General features: G+C 43.3%; 1 protein-coding gene across 1 annotated transcript; it reads left to right on the top strand.

Moving 5' to 3' along the window:
* The first annotated feature begins 7,550 nt into the window (after positions 1-7,550).
* On the top strand, positions 7,551-11,049 carry LOC308380846 (solute carrier family 52, riboflavin transporter, member 3-B-like). Its single transcript, XM_080858285.1, has 4 exons — positions 7,551-7,673; positions 8,389-9,479; positions 9,633-9,756; positions 10,134-11,049. Exons 2-4 carry the CDS (start codon positions 8,434-8,436, stop codon positions 10,344-10,346), a joined length of 1,383 nt encoding a protein of 460 aa, XP_080714411.1. The 5' UTR covers positions 7,551-7,673; positions 8,389-8,433; the 3' UTR covers positions 10,347-11,049.
* The last annotated feature ends 3,249 nt before the right edge of the window (positions 11,050-14,298 follow it).

Below are 14,298 nucleotides of genomic sequence, written 5' to 3'. Positions count from 1 at the left end.
CCCCAGAACCGGGGCACCCTCCACAAGAACCAAGAGACCAAAAGGGAAAAGGCCTCCATGACGGCCTACCAGAGCCAACAGATTTGTATCTTAAAGCTCGCCATTAACCTCAACCCTCTGGATCAAACCACATGCAAATTTCTACCAAGGAACCAGCCAGTGGACCTCACATTGAGTCACTGCTTTTGGGTTCTGCAGTTTTTCTTTTCTTTTCTCAACTGAGGGCCTGGCCAGGGTTCTCCAACATCTGGCTAGCATTTATCTTGAACTGGAATCATGGATTATAACATATCTCCCGTCAGCTGTGGGTGTGTCGTTCCAGTATTGGTCTCCAGAAGAGGAGTCACAGTATACTGAGATTGTGTAATGAGTCTTTAGTGGAATGTATTGCATGGGGTCCTTGTCGCATGATGCCTTGGGTCTAAACCACACTGTAAATTATGTTGCGTGATTTTGACATGAGATCTGTATTATGGACAGCCTGGTTTCCCTCTCAGCAGTCCCGCGGTGAGGGTAAATATTTTGATGAATTCAACATATCTTTCGCAAGACACTCAAAACCCAGTCCTCCCTGTGGTCTTCATAAATGCTGCAGGTTACCTAAGCCTCTCTGTGTGTGTGTGTGTGTGTGTGTGTGTGTGTGTGTGCGCGCACGCGCGCGCAAGTTGTACAACTGCAAAGATTTTGTGATCACTCTCGTTCCCTTTTTAAAAAGAAGAGTCCCTGGGCTATGACAAGTTGTTGGTGATGCTTAGAAATGAAACGGAATGAAGCCCAGTGACTGCCTTTGTATTTTATTCAAAGCTTGAAATACCATGAACATTGCTACAATGATGTCCTTGGTTTTTAATTCATATTTATAGCAAACATTTTAATGCTGATGTTGAACGTGATTCTTATGACTGGAGTTGATCTTTACTCTTTTGTAGAACTTCCTCAGGTTTGTTGATACCCTCTTATCATTATGTTTATGTTTTTCTCTGTATTATCACTGGGCCAATGGATGGGTGAACATAAGATTCGTGCACTTTCCTTCTGTTTATTTCACTCACCTCAGCCACATCTGATTTTGTTTGAGTAGCAACATGTTAATAGTTACAGTGTCCTTTTTTCCCTTCTCATTTCTTTAAAAAGGAAAAAGACTGAACGCAGTTTCAATCACTTGTGGTAAGACTGACCCCTCCGTATTTCACCATGTGACCCTTCATAGAGTGTGGGAACATGTTCACACACAGCTGTCTTTGAGACTCCCACAGTACAACACTGTATATATCCTCAACACTCTGTCAGTCACACACTCTACCTGTTTTCTGAAACCAAAAGAAACCACTCTGAGATGCAACCTTCACCACTGCAGTACATTCAGACTACAATGACTTTGTTCAAACCTGCCTTAAACTGAACTGTGAACAGCTGCTTGCATTATGATGAGTGTGTGGGATGTGATAATGTAACTCGGTTTGCTATTCATGGACTGGATGTAGGCTTGTTCCCTGTTCAGGTCAAAGTGAATAGCATTTATAAGTTGTCTTCTTTTTTGTTATTGTGTATATAGTTACCACATTATCTGAGAAGATAAATGAGTTGAACCACACACGCTGTTTTTTTTGTGATGAGTATTTTTCTCATGTCTCTATCCACGGTTTAGTCTTAATTGTATTCACTTCATGAATGTTGGGGACTTCTAGAGCTAAGTTACAACACTGCAAAAACACCACTTCTGCTATGCACTCCATCTGTGTACTGTACCTGTAAAATATTCTTATTAAACGTTCGATTGGGTATCTGTTTTCAAGTGATCTTAGATTGGGTATCTGTTTTCAAGTGATCATAGAGGAATGTTACTAATTGCAATTGTGTGTATTACTTGTACAATAAACCTTTTTGATATAACACTGGATTTCAGCAAACAGCGTGGCTTTTTCTTCTTCTGCCTGTTTGACAATAATGAAGAAGTGTAGCATTCCCTTATTATCTTTGAAAAATAAGAAGGAATGGCCTGGGTGAAACCTTTAATTACTACATATTTGGATTATGTAGAGTTGTGGATGTGGAGGACATTTTGATCTAGAGACTTTTTTTCTGTTTGGAAATGTTTTTTAACCCCTTGTCAGATATTTCTACAATCCCCAAAGTGGCTTTATGAACCGCATATCTATGTGGAGAGAAGGACAGACAGAAGTGAAGCTGGAAATAAAGGACAGAGATGTCGGACATACAGGCACAATTCAAAATGTGTATTTTACTTTTTTGCTGACTCCAGACTTGACATTATGCCATGGGGACGTTGCTGTCACCTAAGGGCAACTCTCAATAGTTGCTTTTGTGTGAGTATTGCTATGGTTTGGATCACATGCACTCCCCAGAACATTTCAGCAAGTTGCAGTAGGCGTTGAATATAGTGATGCATTATTGGCCTGAACATGTGATCAGTATATTCAGTAACCCACAAACACTTGACAAAGGTACACTGAAAAAAAAAACATTTAAACTCTTAATGTTAAATATTGTAATGGTTCAACTGGGATAAACCTCTAATTTAGTTCTCTTTAATTATTTTTAGAAGCAACAAAATGGACATGTCCATAGGGCTAATTCTTTAATCATGTATCTACAGTACACTATAAGTTTTGCAGTATTCTTCAGTATCAGTACTGTTAAGTTCCTGGAAATTGACACTGCCTTGATCAACTATGCAACTGAAATCACTCCCACAGCGTAGGAGCCTCAGTGCTGGGTCACTGGATCCCCCTTTTTAGTCTTGCTCTACAGACTGAGCACTTACAAAGGAGATAGATGGATAGATTGATGGATACTTTATTAATCCTGAGGGAAATCCAGTAGCTTTTTCACATATACACTTATACACCTCACCGCCACACATACAAAATGCAATAATTGTGAGACAGTGTCGTTGGGGTCGGTGTCCAGGAGGAAAGCGTTCTTGTGCTGCTGGTGTGGATAGTGCAAAACAAATATAGTGATTTTGTGCTTGTGTGGATGGATAGTGCAAGATAGTGTTCTTGTGCTTGTGTGTGTGTGTGTTTGTGTGTTTGGAAAGTGCAAAGTGATAGTGCAAAATATATAAGTAGTAAAGCCAAGAATGCTTCAGACACTGAGCAGACATGGGGTGACCTTCAGAAGTGCCCCATGCAGCTTTGTGCTTTCCTGAAAGTCTTCACAGCGAGCAGCTGGCACCCAGCACACATTACCTTTAATCAGTTCAGCAAAGCAAATCAAGCAACAGTCACAAACAGACAAAAAATACTCAAAACATCAACCATGATTTCATATTATGAGTACCATCTGTATAATTACAATTACAATAATTGTGTCCTTGCAATTTTATAGATGTTAAAAACACAAAATATGTACATCTCAGCAAACACCAGGGGCCTTATTTATAAAACATTTGTTGTATAGATTTGATGGAAAAGTACTGTAATGTGTACTGAGTTGGTTCCCATCATGCAGTAGAATAACTATGTTCTAAGTAAGGGACAATGTATAGAACGCAGGTCCTTATCGGAAAATAAGTCCCGACAGGGTGAACCGGACACCGACGCGAAGCGGAGGTGTCTTGCTTCGCCCTGAAGGGACTTATTTTCCGATAAGGACCTGCGTTCTATACATTATCCCGCTTATTATACGGCAACTTGCCAAAACAAAAAATAACTTAACACAGTGTGTCTTTTTACAATGTATTTGTTACTATATGTAGTGTTAAAAAGCAGAGAAATAGTTCGCCAAAGACGTTGAACTTCAAAGACGTTGAACATTCTTTAGAACACAGCTGCTCAACCGTCCGCTGAAACTCCATTGATAAGTTACCGGACTCAATACTTTCGGAATGATACGAAAGACCTATATCAGAAGCACAAAACCCGTTGCCATTGACAGCACAGCGGTCATTATATGCAGGTCATTATATGAAAATAAGTACCTGCGAACGTTGGGGATGGCCCATTCAAATCAACAGGGCTTTTTGGAACGTTCTGAAGAGCCGTATAATAAGTTAGAATTTTGTGTATATTGGCCCTTCTTTAATGTCTGTTATTATTTCGTCTGCGTGCTTTGTGGTAATGTCATGTGTTAGGTAGACTTATCTGTGCACCGTCAGTATCTTTGTTATGTTGAGAATAGACCTGTGTGTTTGTGTGTGTGTGTGTGTGTATGTGTGTGTGTGCGTGTGTGTGTGTGTGTGTGTGTTTGTGTGTGTGTGTGTGTGTGTGTGTGTGTGTGTGTGTGTGTGTGTGAATAGACCTGTCTGCCATTCCCGCCCGTCTGCAGCAGTGTTTCCTGCTGTATGTGCTTCAAAATAAAAGACTTCAGGCCAACCTTTCAACCTTTTGCCACTACATTGGTGTCAGAGGTGACCAAAGATGTGAAGAACTGAGAGCCCATCAACCAGCTTTTACGTGGCAGGGCAAGGCCAAAGGCTCATATTCCAAGAGCCTCGACGAGGCAAAGCCCAAGTGCCAGCATGTCCGAGGAGACACTGTTCAGGACAACACCGCTGTTCAACTGGCGGTGTGTGCCAGAATGTCAGTGGGTCATTGGTGTTTGAGAACCACTGACCTGCACCTTGTTGGATGATACTTCATGTTTATCCCACAGGTGGTAGGAGAGTCAAAGTTCTTTCATATGGCGAAGTGTTAATGATACCTGTGTTGTGTAGACAAGCACAGTCTCACACCAGACTCAAACCCATGGATGCTAAAATCGTCAGCACACGTCTTAAGGTGTTTGGGATGACGTTTCCTCACTACCCAGCTCTGTAACCGCTGGCTACCCCCACATTAGCATATACAGTATGTAACTGCATAGGGTATGGTACTGTGGCGCAATCACATTCACATTTTCTTATGAAAGTGCATCTCTAACTCAACATAAATAATAAAACCCCAGGTGTTAAGGACTGAAGAAACAGTTGTTAAGCTTCATCTTTTCTATTTTGTCTATAAATGTTTCAATATGTGAGTTGATTATGTAAACGAGTAAAGAGTTATGAAATTGTGTTAAAAAGAAAAAATATATTATGTCACAGTCCAGATCAGTGCGGCTCATTCATTTCACATGGAATTTATCCAGAACAAAAGCCACGGCACCCCCTCGCCCCCTTCCCCTGGCTGCTGTCAAAAGCCTTCTTTTGGTTGGCTTAACAGAGCACACCCCCAGCCCACTTGGCTGCTAGGACCTAACCCTGGTAGCTACCCCCAGCAGCCCCCCCTCTACAGCCCCCCCCCCACTCGCCCAGGCCTCTCCCTGACAGAAGACTTTTTACTCTCACTCTGAACCTCTTTGATCCAAAACCCCAGTGAACCTCTCCCTTGGTCACGTGAGGGAGTATATGTAAGTGTGTGTGTGTGTGTGTCTGTGTGTGTTTGAGAGAGAGACTGAGAGGTGGAGAGAGATGGGTGGGGGTGGTTGGGGGGGGTTGCCTCTGCACTGTTATTTAACACACTGAATCAGACCAAGGTCGGCCTGATAGTGAGAGATCTGCTCAGCGCAGCTCATCTTTGCACCCTGAATTCCTCAAACACACCTCTGCACTCCCACACAACCACCCATAGCACTGCTGGTGCTGCTACATCATCTTAGGTAAGTGCCAGTGTTCATGCCATTATCTGTACTTACTTTACTGCATTATTCAAATGTCTTAGCCATATAAACACTGAAATGTGGGCACATTACACATGGCTAACGCAGACCTTGATGTTTGGAATTGATGTCTGAGCCTATACGTGTAAATACAATTCCTAAAGGATCTTGCTTCAACACCCAATTGTTTTTTTGAGGTATTATTCTTTTCTATACACTCACAAGGGGAGCCTTCTCAAAGTTCAAAGTCTCAGATTTAGTGCAAAGAATCTAAACAAACGCCTGGAATAGCGTCATGCTTCAGAGGGCTCTGAAAGTCGTTCGATTTTATGGCAATTTCTTCTGTTACATGTTCCACATTGACAACAACAAGAGAATTTAGGAAGAGGGCCAGACAGTCATTGGAGAGGATGTGTTCTGTTCAAATGCACATGAAGTTTTCAGTTGTGAACTTCTGTGCTGTCTGTGTGAGAATGTTTAAGTAGCCCAGCAGACGAGGCAGCAACAAACCTACTGACCCCATCTTACCTAACGGTGAAATACCTCACGGGATTCAAAACACAGTTTCTCATACCGTCACACCGCCTCGCTGGAGAAATGATTTTACAATCTTTGTTAATTGACCAAGATGTATGAAACAAAACAAACAAAAAAATATTCTTAAATGTGATGATAAAAGAAAGAAAAAGTCACATGGTATGATGCTGTAAAGTCTTGAAACTAATTTACCGGTCTTTCAAGATAAGAGACAATTATCTCATACACTGCATTCTGTGTCATGATTGCATAGCTGCCTATCCAGTATGCAAACCCCTGCATTACAATGATCACATACCATTCAGAATATTACATCTCAACTGTAAACAAATCCTGGTATATAAAAAATGCAAGGATATTCTAGGTCTAAATCATAGCTGGGCCAATGTCGTTTGTTTGTGTGTGTATGTAATGCATATACTTGTGTGTGTACGTTGGCGTGCCTGGCCTAAGTGTGTGTGTGTGTGTGTGTGTGTTTGTGTGTGTTTTGTGTGTGTGTTTGTGTGTGTTTTGTGTGTGTGTGTGTGTATGTGTGTGTGTGTGTGTGTGTGTGTGTCTGTGTGTGTGTGTGTGTCTGTGTGTGTGTGTGCCTATATGTGTGTGTTTGTGCAGGCCTATCAATTTTATGACATACGTTTGCTTTTCTGTTCTGTTCTGTTGTAAAAAAAAAAAATAGGAGAATATGAGTTACATAGTTTAAGTATATGTTAAACACCACAATAAAATATGAATAAAGCAGCGTTGTGAAAGACGTTCTGTTGTTCAGAGTTTACATTGAGAAACCCTCCAGACTCCTCCACTGAGTTTGCTTTGCTCAGGACAAAACTGAGTAAATTTAACAGTTCCCTGAATTCCAAAAATAACATTTAGCAACCACACAACATACAGACGAATAAACCTAACACAATCATATAGTCTGTGAATAAATGCACAGGAACCTGCCCCTCTATCTAGGATACCTATCTTGAGAGAATGAAATGCCCACATAAACAGAGCCGATCCTGGTTAAGTTCTATTTGTAAGTGCCGGTGCCTGCTCAGCAGCTGCTTGCCTCTGTGTCATAAGGTACCCAGAACTTCCTGCTTGTGGAGGGCTGGCTCAAGGTCGCCTGTGTGACAGGGCTGGGGGTGTAGCAGGGAGGGGCCAGCTCTCACTCAGATCTCCTCCCCCCTCTCCCAGGCTCCCCATTGGCTGCCTCTCCAACCAGGAAGCAGAGAGAGAGAGAGATACAGATAGAGCACATGGCTGACTGCCTTTGAAAAGACATTTGTGCTGCCGGCCGGCAAGTTTTGAGGGCGTGTAGGGCAGACGGGGAAGCCTGCGCCTGCGTAGTGCTTTCATAGGAGGTCAGGTCAGGTGCACACACACACACACATAGGGAACTAGCGCGCTTATACTAAGAGAGGGATGGGGGAGGGAAGGCAGCTAGCTCACACGCACACATGCTAGCTGATGTAACCATGAAAATCCACTAATCACAATGGAGAGAGATATTTCCCAGGGGACGGCCCAGAGGTAGAAATCGCAGACTCGAGGTAGGATGTGTGTGATAGTGTGAGTGAATGAGCAGAGACATTGAACGGCATGGTGTTTGGGGAACTGTTTCTTTAATACCTACATGCTGTACTTGGTTTACTTGCTTTGAGCTAATTAGCTTATGATGTGGGACAACAATAGTGGAGAAGCTAAAAGACAAAACCTGTTTTGACAGTTTTGTATGGGAGTCAAACTGGCAAATGAGGAAGTGGATATTAAAGAGGCAGTTGCCCTTGTATTGTGTTGTCCAACAGCAGTAGTACAGTATGTATTTGTAGTTATTTTGAGCTTGGTGGGTTAGTCTCTGGCTGGTAGCCGGATAAGGGAGCATGGCTGTGACACTGGAGCAGTGTGTTTGTGTGTGAAGGGTCACACAACCTCTGTCCGACCCTCAGGCACCCAGTTTGTTTGAATTCAGCTTATGATGATGACTTGCAGCTTTATTACCTAGTATCTCCAGCGAATTAGCAAATGTGTTGAAGAGAAACCTGCTGATTTTAACATTGTATTCACAGTCTTGAATGTCAAAAAAGAGTATGTGTTGTATAGTAATGTATTTTTGTTCATGTAATCAGTCTAAATAACTAAATATGTTATCTCTGACTTTGAATAATCTTTGATTAAACATATTAAAAATACATTTAATATCAGTAACAACACTGTTAATGATTACTACTATTTACAAATAATCCATATTTTCTATTTGTGTTTCAGATTCATAGAAAAAAAAAAAAAAACACTAACACTTTGCCTGCCAACATGTCGCTGCTTACACATGTGCTGGCGTGCCTGTTTGGTGTGGGCTCGTGGGTAGCCATCAACGGGATGTGGGTCGAACTGCCTCTGATAGTCTCTGCCATCCCAGAGGCCTGGTTACTGCCCTCCTACCTGACGGTCATCATCCAGATGGCCAACATCGGGCCCCTGTTCGTCACCCTCATGCACCGCTTCAAGCCCGGGGCCCTGGATGAGCGGCCCGTCATCTACGGCATCGTGGGGCTGGGCGTGGTGGCCACCTTCCTGCTGGCCTTCCTCTGGAGGCGCCGCACGCTTGTGGGTGACTCGGAGCACAGCGTGGCGCTGCTGGTGCTCAGCTTCCTGCTGTCGGTGGTGGACTGCACCTCCTCGGTGACCTTCTTGCCCTTCATGATGCGGCTGCCGCCCCAGTACCTCACCACATACTTCACCGGGGAGGGCCTGAGCGGGCTTATCCCGGCGCTGGTCGCTCTTGTCCAGGGGGTCGGGATGGTGCAGTGCCGCAATGCCACTCTAGGGCTCCAGGGTAACGAGACCCAGCTGGGTAACTCCAGTTTGGGTTATGGAGCGTGGGAGCTCGAGGCCCACTACCAGCCGGCCAACTTCTCGGCGCAGACCTTCTTCCTGTTCCTCAGTGCCATGATGGTGGTGTGCCTGGCTGCATTCCTGCTGCTCAACTTCCACCCAGACGTGGCCAGGGAGCACAAGAGCCAGCGCTACCTGAGTGGCACAGGGGTTGGCGGGGAGAAGGGAGAGGTGGGGCTGGGGCTCCAGAGTGCTGCCCCGGAGCAGAAGCCCATGCTGGACATCCTGGAGGACCAAAGGGTGGAGCCCCGTAGCAGCTTTGGGAAGGGGACCTACTGCCGGCTCGAGGTGCTTTTCATCTTCATGGTGCTGGCTTGGGTGAACGCGCTGACCAATGCCGTGCTCCCGTCAGTCCAGTCCTATTCCTGCCTGCCGTACGGCAATCAGGCATATCACCTGGCAGCCACCATGGCAGCTGTAGCCAACCCAGTGGCCTGCTTCATCGCCATGTTTGTTCCCATCAGGTAAAACTGTGTTCTTTTAATTAAATCATTCACAGTGTCCTCATTTGACTGTCTGATGCTAATCCATTTGTGTAATTACCACATCCTCGTCTGTCTGTCTGTCTGTCTGTCTGTCTGTCTGTCTGTCTGTCTGTCTGTCTGGTTGTGCCTCAGGTCTCTGACGCTGATGGCACTCCTCACGCTGACTGGCACAGGCTTTGGGGCGTATATCATGGCCATGGCTGCTCTTAGTCCTTGTCCTCTGCTGGTCCACAGTCCCTCAGGGACAGCTATGATTGTAAGCCTGTTTTTGTTCCCCAGACACTTGATCAGCTAACACTATCAGGTCCAACAAAATGCATGTAATCATAAATAGCTTGAAGGCTAATGTTGTACATTTGAGAATAGCACAATGTATGCAAAAGGTACAAATATACTGTAAAGTTAATTTAAATTGTGTCTATTCTTCAACAAGACAAGTCATACCTACACCTTTCTCAGGAGGCACAAATATTGATAACAATACAACCTTTTCTAACTGTGAATGGCTTGCTGTAAGTTTCAGCATACTAAATGAGTAAACATTGAATATTGTATGGGAAACACTAGATAGGTATGCAGCATTTTAGGTCAAATGCCACAGGTAGTTACTGTTTATCTCCCTCTCTGCTGCAGGTCATTACATGGATACTGTTTGTCCTCACCCTCTCCTACGTGAAGGTGATCATCGGCATCATTCTGCGAGATGAGGGCCACAGCGCTCTCGTGTGGTGTGGAGCTGTTGTGCAGCTAGGCTCCATGGTTGGTGCCATGTCCATGTTCCCTCTAGTCAGCGTGTATGGATTCTTTACCTCGGGACACCCCTGTAACACCAAGTGCCCCAAATAATCACTGATACGGATGCACTGATAACAGCTCATTTGAAAAATACCTGAGTGATTCCTTTTTGGTAGGTCTGATAACTGTATTAAGTCATTAGGGCTGGCAACCTGCTGTATTTGTGGTTCTTTGATGGCACAGACAATGTATTACTATTCCAAAGAATGTGATTACAACAAGAATGTGATTACAACATATGCTTATCCTCTGAACTATAACTAAGGTAGATATTGAAAAGCTCAGGTGTAGAAAGTCAAAGTCCTTTTCTCCATTATCCAGTTGAATCAATTTAAAAAATTCGAGGAATTTCTTCCTAAACCTGGATTTTTCACCTCTGCGCATGATATTGTTACCACAAGCAGGAGAGAGCTTATTAAGATCCATAACAGATTGGAATATGTCAGTTATACACAATGGGTAATTCCACAACACTTATCATATAAGGCTGAATGGTCACAGATATTGTTACTAGCTAAAAGCTACAGTGCCTTAATTTATGAGTTGTTATTGTAAGGTTTAAAGCTATATATTTGAACAGTTTACACAACCATGTTCTATGGTTTTATGTGTCTCTTTTGATATTTGCTGGTGTTTTTCTATGTGTTGCCTGTTTTTTTTTTCAATACATGAAAAGATTTGATTCCTTGGTTTCATTTTCAAGTGGATTTCTGCTGATGTCTCCACCACCTACACACTCTTCACTATTTCAACGAACTGAATACTAACATTTACAGTATAATTATGCATTCACCTTTATTTCCCTACAGACAAAATGTGGAACTTTATTCTATTCCACAAAACTAAATATATGGATAATTTTAAGAAGTAGTCATATTTGACTAATTTCTCTGATTAGATCAAGTCATGTCTAGTCACTGAGCAGTTCAATTATCTTATGCAGTCTACCGCATTCTCCAGAAGGTGTCAGTGTTGTCCATATGATAATACTCCAACCGACTCAGAAACGGTCTAACCCTGATGACCGAATTCTTGGTTTAAATGCACCTTTTCTCTTTTTGTCAGAGCAGAAGTACTTTTTGAATACTGCAAATTAACATGGTCCCTCCTCAGAAAACGTATTCATATGGGGATGTAAACAAAAAAAAATATATATATGAATTGGTAGCTGATTTTTTAAGTATTTCTAGGACATCTAACCAAAACTCAAGTACATGGCCTTAGACAGAAAAAAATGATCTTCAGAACATACTTTGCAAGCTTAAATGATTATTATGCTATACATCCTGAATAAAACAATTGGTTTTGGATCTTAAAATCGGCCTTCTAATGGTTGGGCACTGCGGCCCGAACACCAGAAGCCCCTCCAGTGCTCATTCCACCAGGCCTTATAAATCTGCCTGATTCTTTTCAGCATTTTACCCATCGTATTAAAAGCAAGGACATATAAGGTTTTTTTATGCCAAGATGAAATGTATTTTTGTTTACTTGTGTCCACAGAAACACTTTGTTGTTTCACTCTCCAAGGCCAGGCACTTTCTTTTTCACTCGTTTTTTGTGCTCTCCTCCTCTCTGGTGTTGGAGAGGGAGAGCAATGTGTCCCATTACTCAGGGGTATTTCCTCTTGCAGCTGGAGTCACGTCTGGAGCACTTCCCCTGGCTGCTCGGCAGACTGACTTATCTCTTGGTTACCTTTGCACTCGTGTGACCGCCCACGAGGCCATCTTTCAGGGGGATGACCACAGCTTCTGATTCAGGTCCCCATAGGCCCTGGCTATGCATCTGTGTTCACCATCAGGACTGTGTCTGACACACACACACACACACATACACATACACACACATACACACACACACACATGCACACACACACACTTGTCACAGACCATACCTCTCTCCTCACGTTCTCTGTCTCAGATGGTTTGAATGAGTAAGGCTTCCTACCTCCCCACCATTCACTGCGTGAGGAGACTCCTCTGGAATGCAGGAAAAAAAAGTGATTCGACTGAGCAGACAGCAAATTGTTGCGGGCAACGGGCTTGCGTCATCCAATTTGGGATTCGACTACCGTGTGACATCATACTACTACTGCAGGAACTGCACACTATCCATCACTTTAGTTTTCTACACAACTCCATACTATCCACCCTGCTTGAGTATACTAATGAATGATGGTCTGGTGTGGTGATGGTCTGTGTTTCCTATACCTCCTCACTCTCTCCCCTACTTATCTGGTTACTCGCTTAGGTCCGTGTGTATGGCAGACGTTTGTGATCGTAATTTCAATTTAAAACATATGAGAGGGAAATCCTAGCACTTTAATGAGCCGGGCCTGGTTAAAGGAATGCCGGGAATGGTTGAGTTTTGTGGAAAAGCCAGGAACGCTCAGGTCTCGTCTGCAGTTATGCAATCGCCCGCTCCAACCCCGCTCGGAGCTGTCTGAGGAAAGCTGGAGGAGGTTGGAAAACGTAACATCTGAAGATGGCCACAAGTATGTCTAAATCACAGACGTATCCCCTCTGCAGAAAAAGAAAAACCTGTAAGTTAAGTGCATGGACATAACAGGACCTAAAAGCAGGACCTGTTTTACTGCCCATGTGGACTTGAGAAATGTGGCGCTTCAGAAGTACAAATGAACCCTTTAACACAGCAGTGCTCGGGATATATTCCTCTGGCAGATAGTGACACGTGGATCTTATAGACACCCAGACTTTACGCACTTTCTTATTTATACGATTGGGTCATGTCTCTTACTGTCTCAGTCTCCTTCCTGCTTTTTTTCTCAGCTTTTGAACCACGGGGTGAGATTGAGCTCATTCTGTGACTCTTGACCCACAATGCTGCTACTAAAAAAAAAAACTTCAGCAGACCAACCTCAACCACCGGATGTCTTGGTGTAATAAACGTACAACTATAGCAGGCATGGATTGTTGTTTGGCTGACTGATTAGGTGACTGACTGATCCATCTGTCAGTCTGTTTGTCTATCTTTTATAAACAAATCTGGCATCTGGAACTTCCTTTTCATCTCAGCATAGCAGAATGTTCATGCCAATGTTATGGTTGGAAACTGATTTAATGATTCTGTTTCTCTTCCTCTTTCTGATCTATGTTGGGCCTCCAATCGCTTAACCAACACCACAGTGGGCGGAAGGGAAAGTGAGAGGAAGTGTGTGGCAGTAACACAAGTGTCTTGCCTAAATCCAATTCAATTCAACCCTATATATTTCTATAGCTCCAACCAGACTGGTTCCCCATGCACTGCCCATATAGCCTACAGACCAGGCCTCCCAGACACATACATATTTTCATTTCAACCAAAGAATCTGATTTCACGTTAGCAATCAGAATGACTAATCGTACAATTAAGTTTTCCAAAAAGTGTTGCTCACAGCAGTTTGACCACAATGAGTATGGTCTCAGAGGCCTTACTAGAAAGGCCTCAGGCCCTGTGATCTGGCCACCTCCAGTAGTGAGCGATGCCTGGCTCACTGCTCTCACTCATTCAGTAATTACTGGCTCCTATTAAGTGTCCTACATAGGTGGCCATTTCCATACATTTTCACGCAACGGTGTCAGTCAGCCTGGGATTTATATTTTTGCAGAGGGAAGTCTTGTATAATATTTTAAACAGGCTAGCAGAGTAATAAGATCCCAGCTACTGGAGTAAGCACTTTTTGATCTGACTTAGGGCCTCATTTATAAAACGTACTTACACACAGAATTGATCTTAGACTGTGCGTGCGATCAAATCCACGTCTAAGTACAGATTTATAAAAACCGTCTTAGACGTAGAAAAGGACGTATCTCTACGTCTGGTTTTAGTTCGTGTAAGTACATTTCCTTGTGGCAATACTGGAGTACTGCAGGAATTTAGAACTCAAAGCGCCGACACGCAGTTTCATTATCATCATCGTGCACCACCGTCACCATTAGGGCGAATGTTTCGCTCAATAAAATCAATTAAACTATTAGAACAATTCACACATGAATGAGATTCACGT

This window comes from Sprattus sprattus (assembly GCF_963457725.1).
Source record: "Sprattus sprattus genome assembly, chromosome: 19".
In the NCBI taxonomy this organism is placed as follows: Eukaryota; Metazoa; Chordata; class Actinopteri; order Clupeiformes; family Clupeidae; genus Sprattus; species Sprattus sprattus.
This window is presented reverse-complemented; position numbering and strand designations above follow the sequence as displayed.

What these genes read in the sequence shown, in the direction of transcription:
- LOC308380846 (XM_080858285.1), top strand. Translation starts at nt 8,434, where the DNA reads ATGTCGCTGCTTACACATGTGCTGGCGTGCCTGTTTGGTGTGGGCTCG. An exon ending in GCCATGTTTGTTCCCATCAG is followed by an intron (nt 9,480 to 9,632) that starts GTAAAACTGTGT and finishes GTTGTGCCTCAG; the next exon opens with GTCTCTGACGCTGATGGCAC. An exon ending in CCTCAGGGACAGCTATGATT is followed by an intron (nt 9,757 to 10,133) that starts GTAAGCCTGTTT and finishes TCTCTGCTGCAG; the next exon opens with GTCATTACATGGATACTGTT.